This window comes from Rhodnius prolixus, unplaced genomic scaffold (genome assembly GCF_049639745.1).
Source record: "Rhodnius prolixus isolate KJV_2025 unplaced genomic scaffold, Rpr scaffold_9, whole genome shotgun sequence".
Taxonomy (NCBI): domain Eukaryota; kingdom Metazoa; phylum Arthropoda; class Insecta; order Hemiptera; family Reduviidae; genus Rhodnius; species Rhodnius prolixus.
The window spans coordinates 10138684-10161908 of NW_027411604.1; the positions used below are offsets into that span (position 1 = coordinate 10138684).

The 23225-nt window shown below is 33.6% G+C and overlaps 1 protein-coding gene across 9 annotated transcripts in view; it reads left to right on the forward strand.

The window, feature by feature from the left end:
* The window catches only part of Pkc53E (Protein C kinase 53E), a 235514-nt gene that overhangs the window by 155372 nt on the left and 56917 nt on the right, over positions 1-23225 (forward strand). For 4 of the 9 annotated variants that reach the window (XM_074128830.1, XM_074128832.1, XM_074128835.1 and 1 more), the window contains exon 4: positions 15076-15187. The exons of 2 other annotated variants lie outside the window; for them this stretch is intronic. In XM_074128830.1, coding sequence (XP_073984931.1) covers positions 15076-15187 — 112 coding nt within the window. Of the gene's footprint in view, positions 1-1502; positions 1615-15075; positions 15188-23225 lie in introns of those variants that run through there. 3 more of the 9 variants (XM_074128831.1, XM_074128834.1, XM_074128836.1) reach the window with 2 other exon arrangements.

Sequence of the window (23225 nt, forward strand, 5' to 3'; positions counted from 1 at the left end):
AAAACAAGGCGAAAAATTAAGGAAGGTGAATATTGAACATTATTTTATTTTATTTTTTTTCATTTCGAGTACATGTTTATTGGAAGGAATTTCTTTAAATGGAAAAAGCAGAAAAAAAGAAACCCTGGTTTATGCAGGATGTACTCAGGCTTGAAAATGGCCATACTTGAGCAGAAGCGAGTTCTTCACCCGCTCATTTCCGGTGAAAAGGTTACTTTAAACTATGATCCGATTTTTCAGGCATTTTTTTTTTTTTTTTTTGAAGTTGCAAATTTTATAAATCTGAATAAAAATGTTGAATTTCATATAGAGTTTAGTTGGCAATTAATCGAATTAATGTTTCTGTTCTTCTTTTTTTTTTGGATGATCGATCACTTATCGATTTAATCCACTTCAAGTCCATACGTTTTTTTGGTCTTCTTGTTTGACTGGTTACCTTTATGTCCAAAAATGTGTAAACATGTAAAGAGATTGTATTTTAATTTATTTAATTTAAGCCAGCGTTTTTTAATTCAATGATATGTTAGTTACTTTTTATCGTCATCTTTTAAAGATCGATCCTTCTCTGACAGTGGTTGGCTAACTCATTACTCAGAAGAGCCAAATATCAACAGTAAAACGATTGAAATTTCTTTTGAATGCCAAATTTTTTTAAACTTCAATTGGATTTTCTTAAAAACGCCCTGTATCTGATTTGGGTACAGTCGCTGATGTTGTGGCTCCTTCCATCTTTTCGATTCACCCTCGTCTTGTATACTTGTTTAGTCCATCTCGTCTATTGCCACTTCTTCAGAAAATAGACTTGCCCAAGCCGAAAACCGTTTTTTGAAGTTTTAATCGCACTGTACGTGCGCGCCCGCCAGTAGTATTTTGTGGAAGAGCTAAGAGCTAGGAGCCAAAGAAAGCCACAAGTGGCTCACGAGCCTCTGTTTGCTGACCACTGCTCGGTAACATTATTTTTAAGGTACTCCACAACTTTCTTAAGCCCTGGCCCACCCAGTCTTCTTGCTGTCCAAGCCATTTTCAATCTCTAGCTCTCATGATGTACTTAATGATTTCAGTCATCTTGTTAGATCTCTCAGAATTCCCAGTTTTGGGGCAGATTTTTTTGTTTTTCTACTTCTTTCGGGAAACGCCTCAGCACTTCTTCTTTCGCTGGCCTCATTAATATTTTATATAGACTTTTCTATTCCAGACAATTTCCGATATTTTAGTTTCTATTGAATGGAAAACAATACTTCTCGCCGCCATTGTTGCTGTTATTTCAGCCATCTTTAACTTTTATTTGGTGACAGTTGTGCTTCAAGTATTAGTAGGGAAAATTTAATGTTTAATTAAAAAATCCCTACTGTTAACAGCCAGATCATCGTTTAAAGTAACTTTTTGGGAAGTGTGCGATTGTATTAACCATCTGCTAGAGTATAATGCTGGTACAGAGCTGGAAGATATGAGTTTATTATATGAGAAGGACCAAGTTGTTGTTACGTCTAATGTATGTGTAGGCTTCCCGAACTAAGCACAAGTTCAAGGTGCACTCCTACTCCAGTCCGACCTTTTGCGACCATTGTGGCTCACTACTGTACGGTGTCATCCACCAAGGCATGAAATGTGAAGGTACCTTGCCATAGACAAAACAAACAAAATCAATCATTTACCCAAAATTTTCAAATATACTTCTTCATTTTTGTTTTGTTTTTTAAATTAAAAAAAAAAAAAAACATTTTAAATAACAAAGAAAATTAATTAATTAAAAAAACAGAATTTGAAAAGTACATAAAAGTTAACCATATATTTCTTTTTGGAAAATATATTTATATATAATGTTTATTTTTACCTAGGCTGTTATTTGCTTGCACATCTCTCTTCGTCCCTCCATCGCACCATTTTAGCGAGCCCACTTCCTACCTGTTTATATTTATATTTATTTTTTTACTGTTTTTATGGCCACCAAAAAAAAAAATCCACCATTGGCTGAAAAAAAAAAAAATAAATAAATAAATCACTTGGTGGATGAAAATCACCTTAATTTTACTTTAACTTTATTCACACAAATCACTTTTTAAGGGCTCTCCATTTTTTTTTTTTTTTTTTAAGGGCTTAATTGATTGATACTTTATTCACACAAATCACTTTTTAAGGGCTCTCCATTTTTTTTTTTTTTTTTTTTAAGGGCTTAATTGATTGATACTTTATTCACACAAATCACTTTTTAAGGGCTCTCCATTTTATTTTTTTTTTTAAGGGCCTAATTGATTGATACTTTATTCCCTTCCACATTTTTTGCACCCTTATTAAACATTTTTTTATTTTTTGAAACACAATTTCTATTTCCATTTTTATCAATTTTTCATAATCTTTTCTTTCTTTTCTATTTTTTTTTTACTTTTGTCTTTTTTTGTCATTTATTTATTTTAATTGTAAATAAATCACTTTTTATTAATTAGGAATAAAAACAATGGGGTGTATAAAAATATGAAAACGGGTATTTCAATTTTTGAAATAACGAATTCGGATTACTTTTCATTTTTATTATTATAATTTATTTTTTATGATAAGTGTTTGATGTCTAGTCCAATCTGAATTGGCTAGTTTTCTTATTACTTTGAGTAGGATTCAAAATCTCTAGTTTCAACTTCAATAAAAATTACTACAATTCTCGCCCCATAAAGATAACTGTGCCATCGACCAAGTCCATCGACTTCACCCTTTTCGCTATTTAGTCGATGCAGTCTGCCATCATGTTTTTAATCGTTTTAATTGAACAGCTTCCTGTCAAAACCTCATTAAAGTGATACAAGTGAGATCACAGGACTTCGCAAAACTCGCAGTTTTGCGGAATGAAGTTTAATTGAATTATCCTCTTTTTATGAAATATTTAATAAAAATTTTAGTTCAAAATTTTTTGCTTTCATATCGTTTATGTAACGTTTAAGAGGGTACAATTGGTAACTCTAAAGCCTAAAGAGTCTACATGTTCCTAATTTCGTCATCCTCAACTTTAGACATAGATGGGTTTTATAGCCTCAGAACTTTTAGTTAAATATTAATGATAATTCTTTTTTTATACACCCCGTTATCTATATTAACACAATTCTTTATTAATTCTACACAATCTTTTTACTAATTAAAATCTTTTATTTTTTTTTCAATATATTTTATTTATTTAAATTTATTTTATTATTTAATCTAGGGTAGTTGTGATGGTAGGAAAAATTATAAATAGTGAGGAAAAAAAAAAAGGAAAAATTAATAGAGAATAACCTTTCTTTATTTTTTTTAAATATAACCTTTAACTGGAGGTGTAGGGATTAAAGAGAGATGCTAAATATTTCTATCTTATCATGGAGGCTTTGTCTGTCTGCATGGGCCCTCCCCAAAATATATTTGTCTTTTGTTGTTTATTTATATTTCTACTGACACAACTACAGCTTGCATTTTTTTTTTTTTTTTTTTAATTTGTTTTATAATTATTTTTTTGGATTTGATTATTTTTGTTTTGTTTATCAATTTCCTTTTTTGTGTGTTCCGTTTTTTGTCTCTGTTTTATCTTTTTTCTTTGTGTGTGCGTGTGTATGTACGCGTGTGCGCATGTGGCCGTAAGACGTTAACAAAATGGCACTAACGCTATATATTGTTTTTTTTTTAAAAAAATAATTTTATTAATGAAAATAGAATAATAATAAAATTAAATATTCGTCTTTATTGTTGTCCTTTTTAAGAGTAATCTCTGTGATTTCTTTGACTTTTTCTTTTTATTATTTCTTTACTTTATAATTTTGGTGTTTAGTTTAATAAATAATTGGTGTTTCTGCTGACGGTGTGTCCGTAAGGACCATATATATATATATATGGTCCGTAAGGACGGTGTGTCCGTAAGGACCATATATATATATATATATTTTATTACTAATTTTTTACCAATTTTATTTTTCTATTTACAAATAATTACATATAATAATGAAAAGTGTTCAACTTTTTGACTTTTTGTTATTATTATTTATTTTTTTTTTTAATAAGTTAATTTATGTACTTTGGAAAACGGAAAAAAGATTAGCTGAAAGATATCTGATTTGATATGTTTATTTCATTTTAATTATCGGTATTTCTATTATATAATTATTATTTAATTCGATAGTTCGTGATGTTTTTGTTCGACTAACTTAGGTAACTTGAATAGAAATAGAAATAGAAATAGAAAAGAAATTTATTATTCTGCGACAATTGTCCCCTAAGAATAAATACAGGAACAAATAGAGGCCTTAACAGTTTGGCCTGTGATTATACAGAAATTAAATAAATAAATAAGTATTTACAAAAGTGAAAATATAATAAGTGAAAATGAAAGTAAAAATAAAATAATAAAACAGCAGAAATTAAGGAAATAAATTAAAACAATTAGAATTTCGGAGGAAGCTGAATAGAAAGTAGATAACTGAATAGACGGGATTTAAAGATGGATAGGGTAGGAGCATGACGGACAGATGAAGGCAAGGAGTTCCAGAGAGAGACAGCACGTATTAGGAAGGACTTGTCAAAGGATGAGGTACAGTGAGAGGGAATATAGAGATCAGATGAGCGAGATCTAGTGTTACGGGAATGGATGGAGGATTTAAACTTAAGGAGTTGAAAAATATAGGAAGGCCATTGAGACTGGATGACTTGAAAAAGGAAAGAAGCCAAAAAATATTGGCGGCGATAGACAGGAAAAAGCCACTTCAACTCATCGTAGCAGTGCGAAATGCGAGAGTCTCTGGAAATGCTGAAAATAAATCTTATGAAGCAGTTCATGAGGCGCTTGAGCTTAGTTTCAATATCACCAGAAAGACCGGCCATACACTAAACAACCATAGTCGAAATGGGGGAATATAAGAGAGGAAACTAGGAGTTGCCGGATCTTAATTGGAAAAAGGTGACGGGAACTATTAAACTGCTTAAGGATATGGATGGAACGGCGAGAGATTTGGGAAACATGGTTTTTCCAGGATAGGTTTTGATCGAAAGTGATACCAAGGTTTTTCACAGAGGAACAATATTTTATTGGGGTATTGTAAAGGAAAAGATTAGGAAGTGGAGCCAATGATTTAAGGAGTGGAATATTAATAGTTTGTAAGTTTTTTTTTTTTCTTTTTATGAAATAAAGCGTCTCTCAGTTATTACAGTGAAGGCGATATCAACTATTCGAGGGCCACAGAAAAAATTCGAAACGTCGTATATTAGAAATAAAGAACTATTCTTTTATCGGCTATTATATTAACCCCTTAATGCACAGTATTTTTGAAAAAAAAAACCGCTATATTTTATACGATTAAGTAAGTGTTATAGCTTGCAATCTCATGTAAATGATAAATATCAATAAAACGATTGCTTTTCTTTGCTTTCACATTATTTTCAATTCTCGATTATATTCGAGTGTGAAAAATTATAGCAGCATAAAGTACAACGCCGCTCGAATTATCTCGAGTGTGCACAGTTTGGCCAATTTAGCGCTGTTAGCTCGAGTTAACTCGAGCGCTGCACGTTAATGGGTTAATTCAATTGTCCAATATTTAAGTACAATTTCTTAAAATTATTTATTTTTTTTTTTACTTTTTATATTTATCAAAAAACTTTTCCCCGTTTTCTTGATAATACTTTATAATGTGGCTAACAGAATTAATGTTTTTCTTTTCTTTTTGTAAAAAAATTTTATACACTGTACGTAGTCAAGACCATAATGTAACGAGGGAACATTGCCAGACGAGTGTAAAGCCTAAGGCACTATGGAGTTTTGTTGCAAAAGTTTGTTGGTTCTAGTTTGTTCAATCTTGTCTTGATAATAATTTAGGGAGTTTGCCTTAAATGTTCTTTCAAAAGAATATAATATTTTTTTAAAAAAATGCTACTATTTAAATAAATATGCTTTTTGCTTGACGGAATACGTGATTTTCAAATTAAGTCCTTTGAATATGTTAAGAGCTTTTAGTTAATAGTAAATTTTCTTTTCTTTTTAATTTAAAGCTGAATATTAAAGAACTAGTTTGTTGCAGAAAGTCCGGCATTGTCTTTTGGCCCTCAAACAATTCAAAGGAAGCTTTCTAATTCCTCTCATGATTGATTATAATTCCGTTCTGGTTACTTTTGGCTTCCAGAGAGAGCTGACGCTGTAGGGCAACCTTTTTGCCTTTAAATAGTTCATTTGAGAAGCTTTTTTAAAAATTATTCTCATGCTTCGATTAGATTCCCGTATCTGCTAAGTCATTTCGTTTACATCTTATCCTTAAAGTAGGATGTAACAAGAGTATTTCCAGTCCTTAGCGAGGCAAAAAACAAAGTAAAGTAATGCCTATATTCCCTGGCGAGCTTTACTTCCCTTCCAAATACCATAATTAGGAACAATGGATGGAAGCGACCATCAAACGTACTTCAGCATTTAAAGTTTATTAACTATTTTATGAAATCCCAGGCCTAGATTGGGGGAGAAATACATCCTAACTTAGCGAGCCTCGCTTTTGTTTAGCCCTAAGTATTATTAGGTGTAAGATTAAGATTCTAATAGGGCGACCTTTAAGGCCTGCGCCACTGCGACCCCTTTGGATCTATTGTGGCTCCCACTACTCTAGAGCTCGCCCTCCAGACCCGTCCGTTTAATCAGACTCTTAATTCTGGAAAGCGGCTCCTGGGTAAAGCTCCACAGGCCTTAGTTTTCCTCCCCGAGAAGTAACATCCTTAACCCAGACCAGCCCCTCACACTGACACAACACTTGCAGTGCCTGTCTCCTCCTCTTCCTGACAAAACCTACAAAGGCTATCATCTGCCAGGCCCATGCGATGCAAGTGTTTTCTCTGAGCCTGCAGTGGCCTGGCTAATAGGCCTACAATTATTTTTATAGCCCCACGCGGCCTTGACGGATTAAATCTGCAGTCAGCTTTGGCGAATAGCCCTTAATGAACTCCTTCGCTTGTCTCTGCACTGTGGTGGCAAACCACCACTCCTGAGACTTAGTCTGCACCTATAGTTTAATGGCCCTTAGTCTTAAGACACTTGGAGACCCTAAAATAGGGCTCCAGGCCAACGAAGTGTCCCGCAGAGCCTTCCCGGGGCCAATAAATCTGTAGGTGTAAGAAATATTCTACATTTCTTGCCTATTTTACTATAATGAGTGCTTGTCTTACTTGCTTATTCTTCAAACTTGAAACTCCATTACTTTAGAATCAATCACTGAAAATAGTAGTCTAAAGATGAGTTCTTTTCGGCCAGAGAAACTTATTAGATTGTTCTAATTATACGTAAATATATTTTTTAATTAACTGGGCGACAGACACATTCTCTTCTGGGTCATAGACTAGCTAATACGTCGGAAGGTGTTTGATTAGGTTCGTATCTTCTTATTTCCTGTCTCACTTCTCGGGTGAATTATCCCGTCTAAGTTATTGATACATGAATATCCTCTAACCCGTGTTTTTTATCTAACTTGAAAATGACATTCATAAAAAAATACAAAATATCAAAGTTTTTACAGTTCGATGGACATTCTTTAATAAAATATTGAACTCTACCCATTTTTATTTTTATTTTCTAGTCATAAATTAGTCTTTTGCATGTGACTAGTTCACTTCCAGTTAAAAATAGTCTTTTTATAAATAATGTTATTTTAAATTTATTTGATATTTACCAAATTATTTCCTGTTCTGCAAATCCAAAGAAATATTTAAAACTCTATCGGAAATACAAGCAAAAGATTATACTAGCCAATCAAGAAACATTATTTCCTGTCAGAATTTTTATTTCAACCAATAGAATGGTGAAAATAGCAGGTTAGTTCCCCCCCAGTTTGCTGTATTCGAGCAAAAAAAAGCCCTAGACCAAGCGTGTGTTTTTATCAATAGCGTGCACATTAATCCGTCCACCCACTCCAGTCAGAGAGTTTGAGAGCTCCGTGTGAATTGACTTAACTAGAACTTAAATATAGTACATGTGAATTTTTTTTCTTTTTTTTGAGGATTATTTTTTTTATAAAAATCGAGAAAATTATAAGTATTATTTGTAATGACAATAAAATGATATAAATTATCAATTCAATTTTTATTCTATAATTATACATTATAAAGTTGGAGTAAATTTACATAAAATGCCCATTTATCATTTTGACAATTATTTCCCATTTTTATTTTATTTGCAAATTTAAATGTCTCCGGCTAAATTGTCTTAGCACGTTTGTTCGCTATTCTCGGCTCCTTAAGGAGTACTAAGTTATATTTATAGAATTTAATTATTGCTCTTATCCTGGTGTAATCGTGAGAAAACTACAGGATCATTTAAAGTGGGCTTAACTTCATCCTCTTTCTAGCATTTCTCATCCAAAGTTTGGAAAGGATTTATGGCTGGGTTAATTAATTTAGAAAAATCAGATAATAAGAGCGATCATAGATTTTAAACTCTCTTGAGGTTGAAGAGGAATATCTACATCCTTCTGTGGACAGGCGATCGGAAAAATTGCACTTTTAGGCAAAAGAAGTTTTGCTTATTTCCTGTAAGAGAAAAATCTTCATCATACTATTGTGAAGAGTTAGGCACTAAGCGGCAATAACAGTAGGGAATTCTCGTAATACTTTGGAAAACTCAGGAAAAGAAATCCTTACGAAGAAGTTTTGGTGGAGTCGTTTTGACACCAACCGGTACCAAATGCTGCAGTAACGTAAAGTTTTTGTAATTTAGAAGCGTTTTTTTTTTTTCTTTTTGTGCCGACAGCCATCGGTCAGCGTTTGTTGAAAAACAAAATCCATTACCAGTCTGTACTGTTTAGAGTGCAAACATATGTCCGATGCAAAAGTTTCCTAAGACTAGTCCTACTAACGTAAGAAAGCAGCCTTAAGACAATATCAGTTAGTGAAGACGGACTTTACTTGGGAGTTCACTAGTTGGAGCGGACAGAATTAGCTCGTAGGGTCACGAGTTAAAGAAGAGTATGATTATTAAAATAGGAGTCTCCAGTTAGAGAAGAGTCACTCTCCAGCATTAAGAGTCTGATTAAAAGGACAGGTCTGGAGGGTGAGCTTTAGAGTGAGGGGAGCCACAATAGATCCAGAGGGGTTGCAGTGGCGTAGGCCTTGAGGCCGCCCTAGTCTAATCTAATCTAATCTCCAGTTAGAGAAGCCAGTCCTTGCAAGAAGTCACGAATTATAGAGGGCAGCATCAAGAAAGTCACTAATTAATGAAGACAAAACCCATCATGAAAATCTTGCACTTTTTGGTTAACCGTTTATATCCACCCTTAACAATTGTACATCCGATTGCTTGCTCTAAGTTTAGGTGTAATATATTTAGTCCCTCCCGCACAGTTCGTCTAATTCTAAACACAAGTTCCCTTTATATAAATCAGACATCCAGATTGTCAGTAGAATCTCCATTTCGAGGTTTATCCTACTCCATTGAGTTTTTGTAACTAAGACGGTTCCCAACATTTTTAACTCGAATTCTTACTCCAAATTGGAAAAATAAGGAATTCGCATAATCTCGTTATCGCTCAGCTCTTAGAATTTTATCACAAATTACTTTTGTAAGGTTGATCGATTCCTCTAGATTTATATTTCTTCTTTTAGTTAGTTGTTATTCAGATGGATTTCCTGGATTAATACGAGAGATGTAGGGTAAACCGGAAATCTTCCAGTACAAACTTGTGCTACAGCTAAGTACGTGATCTCCCCCAAATTCCGGAAATGAGTAAATTAAAGTTTTCTCCCAATTTTTACTTATTTTAATTCAGCTTATTTCTCCCTCTTCAAAAATTTAACAGAATTTGTTAATTATTTTTGTGATAGAGAAATATCAAATTGGTAATTGGATTCATAAATATCATGTATTTATCAGACATTTCATTCTATTCCACGGTCCAAAACCATTGTTATGTAAACAGAGAGGTTTAGCTTTGGTACAATGTCGTGTAGCTGTCGATCGAACGCTGCACGCATGTGAAAAAGGAAGGATTTCAGGCTTAACCTTGACCCTCATAGATAGACGCTATATTTCATGATATCCTAGATTAGGGTTGTACCTAGTTTTCATCATTATATTTTCTAAATACACATAGTTGTGTCTAGGCTCCTCTAGATTTCAATATCTTTTGATTATTATTTTTTTTTTCTTAAATTTTAAATCTTGACGAGTGAATATCACTGATATGATCACCTTCATAACAGTGTCCTTGATTCGCTCCACGGAGAGTAGCGGATGTGGTCATGAAGCCATTATATTGTGTATTTATCATTTCTAGACCTGCAATCTCTTTGCTCAAAAGTTAGATCGTAAATAACAAATGCGCTCCCTTCTTGGGCAACGTGTAATTACTAAGCTTCAATTAATTACACTTTTGTTAATTCCACCAAAGTGTTTCAAGTTTCCGAGTCTTTTTCTCTGTATCCATTACTGAAATTTTTACTGATCAATTAGTTCAACCAAAGCTTTCTAATTAGTGACCTCATTTGACCTTAAGCTTTCTTGCATCAGCATGAATATACCTGTGCAATTTTAGAAACTAAACGAGATGAATCCAGGCGATCTCGCGTCACAAGTTCATTAAAGGCTAAATCTCAAAACACAATTTTCGAAATTAAGAAACAGATAAAACACTTTAATTTTACACTAAAATCTTTTAGGCAAAAAGTAAAATTTCATTTAAAAAAAAATCAAAAAATGATTTAAAATAGGTTATAAATATAAAGCTTGCTGTAGTTTGCTATATTGGTCAAACTAGACCATTTCTCTAGTTAAACATGAACCAACATCAATCTGATAGTAAATCTTAAATAGAAAAAAATTCTACAAAGTTATTCTGACATCACATCACCCGAAATTGCCCGAAATCTAGATCAGGGATGGCGAACCTTTTTGAGACGTGGGTCAAATTTTGTTCATTTTTTTTTTTAGTACTAGCTCTTGGGTCACTAATGCCCATTTGCACAAGAGTTAAGTTTAAAAATTTTAAATTGAATATTTTCATAACTAAACATCTTTAAGATTCAGTTGGCTTAACGGGTAAAACGAGACGAAACAAGTGCTGTGGAAGTCTCTTTTTACAAACATAACTGAACAAAACCTGAACAAAATTGTGTTTTAGCTGAAGAAAAATCAAAATATGGTTATTTGCTTTGGGTTGTCGATTTTCTTTACAAACAAAATGTGAGTAAAATTATACATTTTATTTGATATTTTGTAAACACTTTTGCTTTATTTCAAATACTACAAAAGCATTTGTCGTCATTTGCGTTTTAGAACTGTAATGATCAAACTAAAGGTTTTGTTGATAGCAATTAAATTGCTTTTGTGTCAATGCGTGATTGAAAAAAATACAGATAGAATATAAATTATCCACATAATTAGAAAATCTAAATCAACCCGCGTAAGCAAACAAATGGTTGCCTAGCAAGCGTGGGTCAGTGTCTGACCCGCGGGTCATAGGTTCGCCATCACTGATCTAGACTATATCGCCATGGTAGTATCTTCTAGTCTTGTTGCTTCCGGTTTCTCTTCATTTCCGTTTGTGCCGTGGATAAGTTTGGCATTTTTTCGTTGATGTCGGAAAATATTAGCTGACACCTGGATTCGAGCTTTACTTTTAGGGAAATGGGCGTGATTAAGCATACTTATTTTGAATAATAAAGTTAAGAGTCGCATTGAAAGTGCATAATCCAATTTTGTTTTGTTTTTTTCTTTTGTAATGGAAAGATGCATTAATTATTAGATTAGTTGTAACTAATTAGGTGTGGTTAATTTTTTTAATCATTAAGTAAAATGAAAAAGACTTGCAACGATCTAGCAAAAAAGAGGGAAAGTGGGTAAAGAGTTGATATATTTAAGGGAATGGCAATCAGTGATGCCATTAATGTGGTTGTCTTCTGGCCATAACCTCCTCCTCCTACAGCTACTGGCGTTGGTGGTGTAGTGGCTACACTGCAGTAGACTACCCTGCCACTACACGTACTATAACCTTCTCACTCTCGCCTCGAGGGTGGTTGCTGGGCGGGGCGGGTACACACAGCCAGTACCCAGATACACCAGGATGAGCCTCCTAACTTATTTACTCTAGTCGAGAGAGAGAGAGAGGAGAGAGAGAGAACCTCTGCTGCTTCACAAGGCTGTCCATGCTATTAGTGGTAGCTCCTCAACAACACAGTGTGCTAGCCTGCAACCAGTTCCGGCCACTATATAGCAGCAGGACATGGACGAAGAGTATGAGGAGGTGGTACCCTCCGTGACCAACCGCAATTATCAAACCTTACCTAACATCAATTATGTATATAGCATATATCGACCCTGAGTGTGTCTCCTCCCTGACTCTCTAGCCGACAGAGGCCAGCTCTTACCCACTTACCACTCTAGTAGACCTCCTCCACTCTGTACTAACTACTTGTTATCATAGTGAAAATTAAATATTACCACCCAGAAACAGTAAACCAAAAAAAAGTAGAAATATTTTACTAGATTTCTCCAGTTAAATAATTGAATAACTGTATTATCAAAAACATTGTACAACTCTTTCCATATTAATGACAAAAATCTTTTTTATAAATTCTCTGTTACTGGTTTTATGGTAGGAACCTTCTACAAAATTATTTAACCAGATTTTACTGTATAAAGTTTTTAATTTATACTGAGCTGGCAAAAAAGGTTTATTCAGTATTTTTTTTTAATTAAAAAATAATTAATTATAATTTTTCTTTGATATTGACTTTCTTATCTTTTATTATAATCTTAGTAACACAAAATTAACGGTAAAACAGCTCTCTAGATTAGATTCAGATATGAGAAGCGTTCCGTTCCCCAGACACTGCACAGCCTGTGAAAGGTGAACGTTATTCCTGGTTATTCCAATGCAGCCATTTCATTACTATCAGGACCTTTATCGCAAAATTAAAGTGGGGCCTTCGCAGCCAATATTTCTTGGATACTGGTTAATAAATAATTGGTCACAGATAAATCAAGAGGAATGAAATAACGGATTTTGGACTAAAGATTACTTTTTGATCAGTCTTAGACAAAAAGTGACACACCATAAATTACCGTGCGAGATGAAACCCACGAAGTGTATACCTTGCCAAAAAATGGAGATTACCTTTTAAGTTTTAAGCCTTCAATATCTGTGTATTTCTTTTACTCACACATAAGAGAATTTAGTTAAGGCAATGCCTAGTTTATCAGGCAAGCATTTACGACTAAATTTGATGTCGTTGAACGGAGGCAACTAACAAACATACTTTACTACAAAAATTTCTCTTGTTTAACCATTAAATAAAAACCAAGGTCTAGACCGGTGTTTCCCAACGTGGGGCCCACGCCTCCCAGGGGGGCAATTTGATAGTTAAGAAGGGCAATTCGAAAATGGACTTTAACACTTTCGCTCCGGGCCATTTAAATGCAATGCTAGATATCGGTGCCAAATTTAACAAAAAAAGCAAATTCTTAAATAATTGTGGTAAATAATTATTAGGTATAATTCCGTTTGACGAGACCAAAATATCAACTGGGTGATTGGCGTCGTCAAGTAAACTTCGTCCGGGATTCACCGCGGAGCGTGCAGTCTGCCGCGGGGAACCCCGGACGTTTTGAAAACTCGCTAAACAGCGCAGTTGTTTGCACTTAATTGGCCCATCGCTGCATATCAAATATGCAGTATCAAGAAGAACTCGCAGAATTGCAAAATGATGAGTCAGTTAAAACTTTATTTAATATAAAAGGAGCGATGGCGTGGCTTTGTGAGGAAACAGAAATCAAATACCTAAATTCAACATGTGCAAGAAAACTATTGCTACCATTTCCATCTTCATTTTTAGCTGAATGTGGATTTAGTGCTGTAAATGATTTACTGGTAAAAAAAAAAAGAAATCGGCTGGATATAACACAACGTGGAGACTTGAGACTGCAGCTAACCAAATTGGAACCTTATATAAAATCTCTGTGCAGCAAGCATCAAGCGCAAGGATCTCACTAAATTAAAATAATAAATTAATATAGAAAAATCTGTATTAAAATTATTTGGAATTTGAATTTCAGTTTTTCATTATATGTTTTGAAATTTTACTTACTGTGTTTTGTTAACAATTTCAGAGTGATTTCTTCCTAGAACCTATCATTTATGTTTCTTAAGTGAACGAATCAATTTTTTAATGTTAAAAATTATATATGTTACATGGGGGGCCATGAAAATTTTATAAAGGTTAAGGTGGGGCATGACACAAAAAAAGTTGGGAAACACTGGTCTAGACATTGGGAATCGAACCCACTAAGGCTGGAAACATAGTGGAGCGGCGGGCAAAGCGGCGATGATAGCGAAGAGCAAAGCGGCAAAAACAAAAACTGGAAATAGATAGAGTTGCTCTATCTTCGCTTTGCTCGCCACTATGCGCGGTCCCATATGTTTACTTGTGTTTGATTTCGCTGCTTTGCTCCTCGCTATCATCGCCGCTTTGCTCGCCGCTCCACTATGTTTCCAGCCTAAACCAACAATACATCTTAGTTTTGCGGGTCTAGTCTTTTAACCGCTCGGCTATTGTGGCGCCTAATATTCAGTAGGTTCTTTTTATTTCTAAAAATGATATCTTTCAGCTTTCTTTTACCTTTCAACGACACTACTTCGTCCACATTTTAGGAATTATTTATTTATTTTATTTTTTTAATTTATTAGATTTTTCATATACTGTTTTTTTTTAAGTTTTGATTACTAATTATTATTTTGTTTAAATATTAGTTTTTGTTTTGTTTTGTGACCTTTCTTTTTATGGAACTCGTTTGTTTGATACTCAAAAACTTCACAAATTTCTTGATAACCACTTTGAGCTTGGACTAATAGTGGTCTAATAATTTGGTTTTTATTTTACTTTTTATTTTTTAAAAGGAAAAAAGCAAAACAATGATTAAAACAACGCTGTTGGCTAGTATTTAGAGGGGGTTTTTTAAGGGTATTTTTTGCAATAATTACAAATTTTTTGTGATCAAAAAAATAAAAACTATTAATTAAAAAACTATGCAAAATCACCCTCTATTAGATACTAGTTAACTAAAAAGACAAAAAGTGTGAATGCGGGTGATGAATGTTCAATCAGGCTGAGATCTCCAAACATAAGTTCGAGGTGTACACATACTTGACGCCGACCTTCTGCGACCACTGCGGCTCCATGCTGCACGGCCTTACATCGCAAGGACTTAAATGTTCAGGTAAGAAGTTACCCAACAAGATGCATTATGATCTAAAGGGTCCAATGCTAAAAATAATCATTATGTACAAAAAGATTTCATTTTTTTCCCCCTTACTAATAGTGTTAAGTCTTGTGGAGTTGATGGGGGTAAAAATGTTTTGATAATAGATTCAGTACTGAGCAGATAAAGAATGATGGTTACCCAATTTTCTCCAGCCCCTAAAAAAGAGGTTATTTCCCAGTATAGGTTTCTTATTTTATTGAGGTTATTTCCTTTCAGTGGAAACAGCAATATTAGTAGCTCCAGAAACCCGTAATAAACAAATTGCTCTTATTAACCACTAAATTCTGTAAAAAAAAAAATTGTTCATCAGAGTCAGATTTGTTAGCTAGGATTTGGTGATCATGTTTTTAACTTCTGCTATTACTTGACTTCTCTAACCAAGTTAACTGGCCTTGGTCTGGCTTGCAGTCTTCAAGCTGACCTGATCGATGTTTGGAGGAATTTACTCCTCCAATCGACAATACCTACAATGGCTGTTTCTGCGTCGTTTAGTAGATGCCAAAAACCCTTAGAGAGTTCCTTCAAAGAAGGGCGGAAGCTCTGCATAACTTGCACTGTTTTAAAATAATGAGAAGTCTAACCAATCAAGGCGTTTTCGATGTAAATTTAAACGCTAATAATTATAAGTAAAATATATATCGTTGATTTTATCCATCTTAGCCCTGACCGATTTCGGGTTTTTATCCACTGTCAGATTGGTGTAGAAATTTCGAATTTACTTATGTTTCCTTCTTGAACTACATTTGCGAAAAATTTGGCTAGGTCCAATATCGTTGATTTTATCTCTCTAGCAAGTTTGTTGTAATCCTTATGTGTTTTGGACTTTCGCCAGACTTAGAGACTTAGCTTTGAAACTTAGCTTAGAGACTTAGAAATTGAAATCTCTACATCAAACTGATTGGTTAACCTACTTCTGATGGACGAAACCTGTCAGGAATGCATTCGACGATAGATAAAATCAACGAGGTCATCTAGCACTGCGGATCTGCTAGTATTTTCAAATATATTGCGAGTTCATGGCTTTTTCTTTTTAGGCTGAGTTTTATTAGATGTCTTCTTAATTTGACATGTAACAGCGATAGTGGGCGCTATGTTATAGCGTCATGTAACAAAACGTCCTACTGTTAATGCATTGAATGCATTCATTATGCACTCTTAAACCAATTTGTACGATTCTGTTCTTTTTATGTCGCATTTTTATTTACTTTTACCTCTTTTTTTTTGTCTAAAATCGAACTAGTTTGGCAATAAATGGCTCCCATGAAATGAGGCCGTTATTCCATTGTAGTCAATTCTTAAATCGATTAACCTTTTTGTATTTTAATTTTAAGAAAAATGACAATTCTTGTATTTATAAAGGAATATTTATGAAGAGGTGACCTTTTTATGCTCAGTTTATTTAAAAAAGAAAAACTAAGCTATGAAATGTCATGGGTTAAATGTAATTTTTGTTAATAGATTAGCCAGTGATAGAGGGGTTTGGATAATCGAACTATCCACCATTTAGGCCGCGCGCCCTCCTGGGGTACCCACAATTAGAGTACCCTCTTAAATAATTTAGTATCTGGTGAGAAAGAGATAGAGAGGTTCTAGAGAGAGAGAGAGACTCTCTTTCTCCTAGTCAATACCAACCATTCAATTCGCCAAGCTCCTTATTATTCTTCGCGACAAAAAACTTTCCAGCATTGTCAATACAAGCAACCCAATTCATGAAATTCTTCTAAAGTCTCCAGTGGTTAAAAAGGAAATCATTCAAGGTCCATCCGGAGCGAATTAATGCTATGCACAGTTGTACTTCTGTAATTGATATCACCATATACGTAGAACTTAATTGTGTTTCCATCGTATGCCCAATAGTAAGGCCGGAAGCTGTGAACTCTCTTGATTCTAATCTTAATTAGGATTTTCTTGAATTTTGGACCAGTTTCTGAGCATCGCCGACTTTTTTTATCCCAAAATTATGCGAATGTTTTCTTATAAATCTAATTCTAATAGCTTATTAATTTAGAATGTTTCGCTATTTAATTTTTAGCTCCCCTTCTCGTCCCTTCTTCCCCCTCGCCCCCCCCCAAAAAAGCATTGGGCCCATTAGTTTATAGTTCATTGTAAAAATTATTATTATCTTTAATTTCTCATAACGGGTATAATAATAAAATTAATTTTCTTTTATTTAAAGTCTTTATGAAGGAGCTCTAGCGCTTTGAATATCAGCTTGCATTTGAGAAAGTAGTCAATTTTTTTTTAAGTTTTATTTTTTATAATGGCGCTTTATATTACATTATTTATTTTTACAAAAAAAACCTATAAAATAAATTAAATAAAGCTAACTAAATAAATAATTAATAATAAATGACAATTTAAAACAACACAATGAAAATACACATAATTTTTTTTTTATTATTATTATTATTTTTGATCTGGCTCACTTTTCTTTATCATTATTTCATACCTATTTTTCTATAAGTTATGTCGGGAGATATAGATTAATACGTTCTTAATTTTCTTATACAAATTTAATTACATTTGTAATTAAAAAAAAAATTAATGTACATTATGGCCATTTAATACAATAAAAATGCAATTTAATAATAAAAAAAGTACAGTTTTTGCATAACGGATTTAAAGAAAATTGAATTAATTCTGTAATTTAGTGAGAGTGCTGTTGCTTTTAGAAGCTAAAATTCAATTTTGACTCTCCACTCTCGGATGTGCATTGTGCATTTTAGAAATAACTTTAAACTGATATACTTTTTATTTTATTCTTTAATTGAACATTGGTCAATACTAAGTATTTTAATTGCTTTGATAGAATTTCAAATTGGGAAATGTTAGGGTTGCCAAAATAGTGTTTTATTCTGAGATTTTTTTTTTTTTTTTAATTTCTAACACAGATCTATATCTGTGGTTTATTAATTTTTTTCTACAATGTACGATCAAACAGGATTTGATTTTAATCATAATTAAAATTTTAAAAAAGTTAATCGGCCAAAATTAGTTGATTGAATAAATTCATTTTTAATTTGTTTGGAATTTAATATTCGGCACCTTTATTCTACCAATAAGAGTGCCATTAAATAGTTACATGGTTAAATATGAATGTAAGATAGTCCTATATAAGTCTAATGAGTCGTCAACATGTTTAAATGTGATTGTAAAGAGTTTGAAAGTAAAAGTCTAGTGAGTAGTCAACTTGATTAAATGTGTGTGTAAAATAGTCCTGCGTAAGTCTAGTGAGTCGCCAACATGGTTAAATGTTGAGTAAAAGATAATCCTATATGTCTACTGAGTCGTCAACATGGTTAAATGTGAGTGAAAGATAGTCCTATATGTCTAGTGAGTTGTCAACGTGGTTAAATGTGAGTGAAACATAGTCCTGCATAAGCTGAGTGAGTCAACATGGTTAAATATAAGTGTTGGATGGTGCTACATAAGTCTGATGAGTCGGCAACATGGTTAAATGTGAGGGTAAGGTAATCTTATATAAGTCCAGTGAGTCGTCAACATGGTTAAATGTGAGTGTAGGATGGTTCTACATAAGTCGAGTGAGTCATCTACATTGATAAATATAAGTGTAAGATAAGTTCTATATAAGTCTAGTGAGTCGTCAATATGGTTAAATGTTGAGTGAAAGATAGTCCTATAAATCTAGTGAGTCGTCAACATGGTTAAATTTGAATGTAGAATTCCATTTATGTTTACAGAAATAGCCGCTAGAGTTCTCCACCGGATGGAGTGTAAAGTAAGCATACAGCCCATTTAATGGCGGCTTACTAGTCTACAATGTGCCTATTTCACTTTTATCTATTTCACGATTAAACAATACAAAATCTCAACTTTTTTGTTTCAGTTAACGATTCTTCGGTAAAACATGAAGTATTATTACAAAAGAAATATTTTTTATCGTATTTTTAACGGGATTTTTTTTTCTTGCTTCTTTGGAAAGTTTATCAAATACCTATGGGAGAAATGTCGAAAAAAAATTTTTAAATTAATTATTTCATTGAAATTATCACGTTTAAAGTAGTAGCCAATCACAGCGTAGTAGGGATGCAGACTATGGGCGGGCCCTGCCCACCTCTAGTGTAGCCACGCCCCGTCCAATGAAAAGCAGTTATGGGCTGGTCACAGCGTTGTTAACAATGGTGCTACAATACCTTTCTCGTATTTTTCTAAATCTTGTATTATTTTCACATATTTTATTAACTTTTTTTGGTTATTTAAGGAATAATATTAAAGTTACGTAGATATTGAGAAAAAATGCTAACAAATTATTCGAAAAAAAAAATATATAATATAAAATTAAGAAATTTTTCATCAAGTTAATATCGTTTTCGAATAGTTTTCGCCAATATTCGACAGTTTCACTTTACTTTCTCATGAAAAGAATCTCGTATGAACACTCACATGACTTTTTCTTACCATAATTTGCGAACATAACTGAATTTTATTGTAACTTAGAATTGCTTAAAAAAGAGATCAATTTAATAATAATTTTGATAGAACGCGACACATTCCCTTTGAACGGAACTATTAATTGAGAAAAAATTACAAGCCAAACTGACATTTAAACTTAAGTACGCCATTAGATCAGCTTCAAATGAATCCGTTTGGCAAATTCATAGTAAATTACAGGAAAAGCCTTTCTTTAAAATTGCACTTCCTGTGTATTGATTATCTTTCTTCTTTGGATTTTTGTTTAGAAATGTAATAATCAAATACTTAGAGGCAGTAAAACCTCAAAATATCTAAATGGAAGTTTAGAAAACCCTTACATGTAAGTTTAAGGTTGGACCTATTTTGGTTTAGTGGTTCTGTTTCGCAGTGCTTTGTTTCAATCCAGTTAGTTCGTTTAACTCAGCAGACACTACGATGTTGGAAATGGAAACCTTTATCTCACCATAGCCAAAGATTGAGCAACAATTTCCTTACACATGGTTTCATTAGACTCGCCCTACAGATTGGTGGCAGACAGGTGATACGCAACCGTTACACTTCTTCAAACTCTTGTTGATCTTTTGTATTCATAAAGATTTCGGTTGATGAGTTTTTACTCGAAGTACTAGCACTGAGATGAGTTGAGTAAGAAAAAGTAGTTTCTAGAAGTTGATCCTATATCTTTAATTCAAACAGAAAAAATAACAGTGGCTTCGGATTTATATTTCCGTTTTGTATTGACGAATTATATCTGATACATTTTAATGAAAGGCTAATCCCAGATCTTCTAAAATTAAGCAAATTGGTTCTTGTTAGATCACTAGCCTCCCTTTTGGGTTTAAAAAATAAAAATTATTGATCCACCGCTGTTCTGCAACGTTAGTAGGATATAAGGCCATGCTGTAAAGAGCACTTTTTCGTACACAAAACGGATATTTAGAGTAGAAAAATGAACTAGAAAATTAACCCAAATACAACACTTGCTTTTTGCTGGGATTGAGAAAAAACTCAGGGCTAAAAAGAGTTCCGTATTTTCCAAGCATTGGGGAAAAAAATGAAAATTAAGTTTTCTCGATAGGGTTTATTGATTTCAAATGCGACACTTCGTAAATAAATATGGTGGTTTTCATAAATAAAATAAAAATATCTATTTAATTTTATATGGTGTATAAATCAATATCAAAACAAAATATTATTTTTACGTTGGGTAAACTTTCTACGTATAAAGTGGTGTTGAAAGGAGAGTTTAGCAGCCAGAGGAATGCGTATAGAACGCCCTCCCAGGAGGTGGGTGGGTAGATTGGGGGTATGGAGGCGGGCAGTGTTAGGGTGGTGGGGTTTGGAGGCGGCAGGCACTTTCGCCGTCCCACGGCCAACAAGCCGAAAGGTTGAAACCTGACATTTTCCACAATCAGCTTTCCCCCAAGGTCTGATTCCTGACATGGCGCGGTAGAGCTCCATGCCTGTACGTTGCTGTTGGTTTGCTATGGTTTCCATTGTTTTCTATCACTTTTACCCGCGAAAATCTCACAAAATGGTAATGAAAAAACCTACCAAAATCTCATATACGTTTTACACATTGACGTGCAGCTGGAAAAATAAAATATCTCTTCGGCGGAATTTGTTCCATCGTATAAGTTTTAGGATATTCATTCCCATTCGCTTTTTCTTTGTAGTACCTTCTGTTTCTACTTATCGGGACTGTGTTCCATGCAGATTCTTGGAACGCTTCCTCCCATTTCCAATCATCAGTTTATCGAAATTCCACTGAATCAAATCACAATGGAATTCATTTATTCTCTTCCAAAAATTGTTTGGCATAAAATCAAAGTTTTTACCTTAACTCATGATGAACACCCAATCGTCCATTAGAGACGATGGTTCAGGACGTTTACCTAAAAAGACACAAAGCAACAAATTACATTAAAATGAGCAAACGTTCCAAAAGTTGAGTGAAAATGTAATATTTCAGATTCCTGTGATTTTCTTTCTCCTCTGGCTTTACGGTCTTCGAAGGGGCACTTCTCTCCCACCAAAGCAATCCTCCTCCATGTTCTTACTCCCAGATTTCTAATATCTTTTTCTTCATCATCCAGCCACCTAATTCTCGGTCTTCCTCTTTTCTCGTCCCCCCTCTCATTCATGGGTGCCCATTCATTATCTTCCTGGTAAATCGGAAATCTTCCATCCTCACTAAATGCCATAGCCATCTCAATCTTCCCCTCTTAATCCATCCTACTAAATCCTGCTCCTGGTACAGCTCTCTTATTTCTCTGTTCTTCCTAATTCTGTACCTTTCCCCTTCATTCACAGGGCCAAAAATTTTCCTCAGAATCTTTCTCTCCCAGGCATTGCGCAATCTTTCATCCTCCTTGGTTAACACCCACGTTTCACTGGTATATATAACCACTGGCCTCAATATGCTTTTATAGACGGTCAGCTTTGCCTCCCTCGATAGTTCTCGAAAACTTAAGGACCTTCTGTAGTGCGCCCAGAAACACCTATTGCCTACCATTAACCTGCCTTTTATTTCTACACTCACTTCATTCTTATCAGTTAAAACGGCTCCCAGATATTTGCAGATTTTATTTTTATGTAATATTTCAAAAAACAAATGTAAACCTTTAAAATTATTGTAATTTTTTATATATATGATTTAAGGCGCGACAACATCTAAGGTTATTGGCGCCCGGAGCTTTTTTCAGTGCACTGCCGGCCTCCGGACAGTGTTCTCTCGATACAGACAACACTATCCATCACCGGACAGCAGTGAGCTGTAAGAAGCTCCTAGGTAGAGAAAATCTAAGGGTCAGCAGCTGGATTCGAACCCGAGACCTCCGCGTGGGAGTCCAGTACGCTAACCTCATAGCTAATCCCTTCCCTTGATTATTGTAATTGAGTGCATTACAATAGTATTGCCCTTTAAAGGAATTGCCTCCCTTAAAAGAATGCAAAACAATTTATGGCTTCTTCAACGTTCAACAAAGTTGCAAAAAAATTCAGAATCTATAGATTCACTAAACTTCAGTCTTTTAGAAGAATTATAACCAAATAATTTGTTTTTAAAAAAAGCAAGCAAAATCAATTTACAAAATAAATATACGAAGGTGAAAATGTCAATAAAGTATTAGTATATAGAATTTTTATTTACTCCAATTTACATTGTTTAAATGTAAATATTCATTTTCAGTTGATTGGAAAATATTTTCACAATTATTGCCATTATTAAATTTGCAATAATCAACTAATCAAATAGAAAATAAATTACAATATTTACCTACATTTTAAAACATTGAAAACTCTTTTTAAAATTTAAAAAAAAAAAAGAAAAAACTGGTTCATGTTTTATTGATTTAACTTCTACAAATATTTGTAGTTTGTTGAACGTTTACAAACGGTTTTTTTAGCCAATTATAAAAGGTCCATCTCAACAAAAATAATTAGTTATTCTCCATTTCGTGTGAATACCATGAATAGATCATAATTATTGGTGTTTAACATATTGGCGCCGTGATATTATTGTAATATTTTTGTATACTATGAATGCAATACACAGATA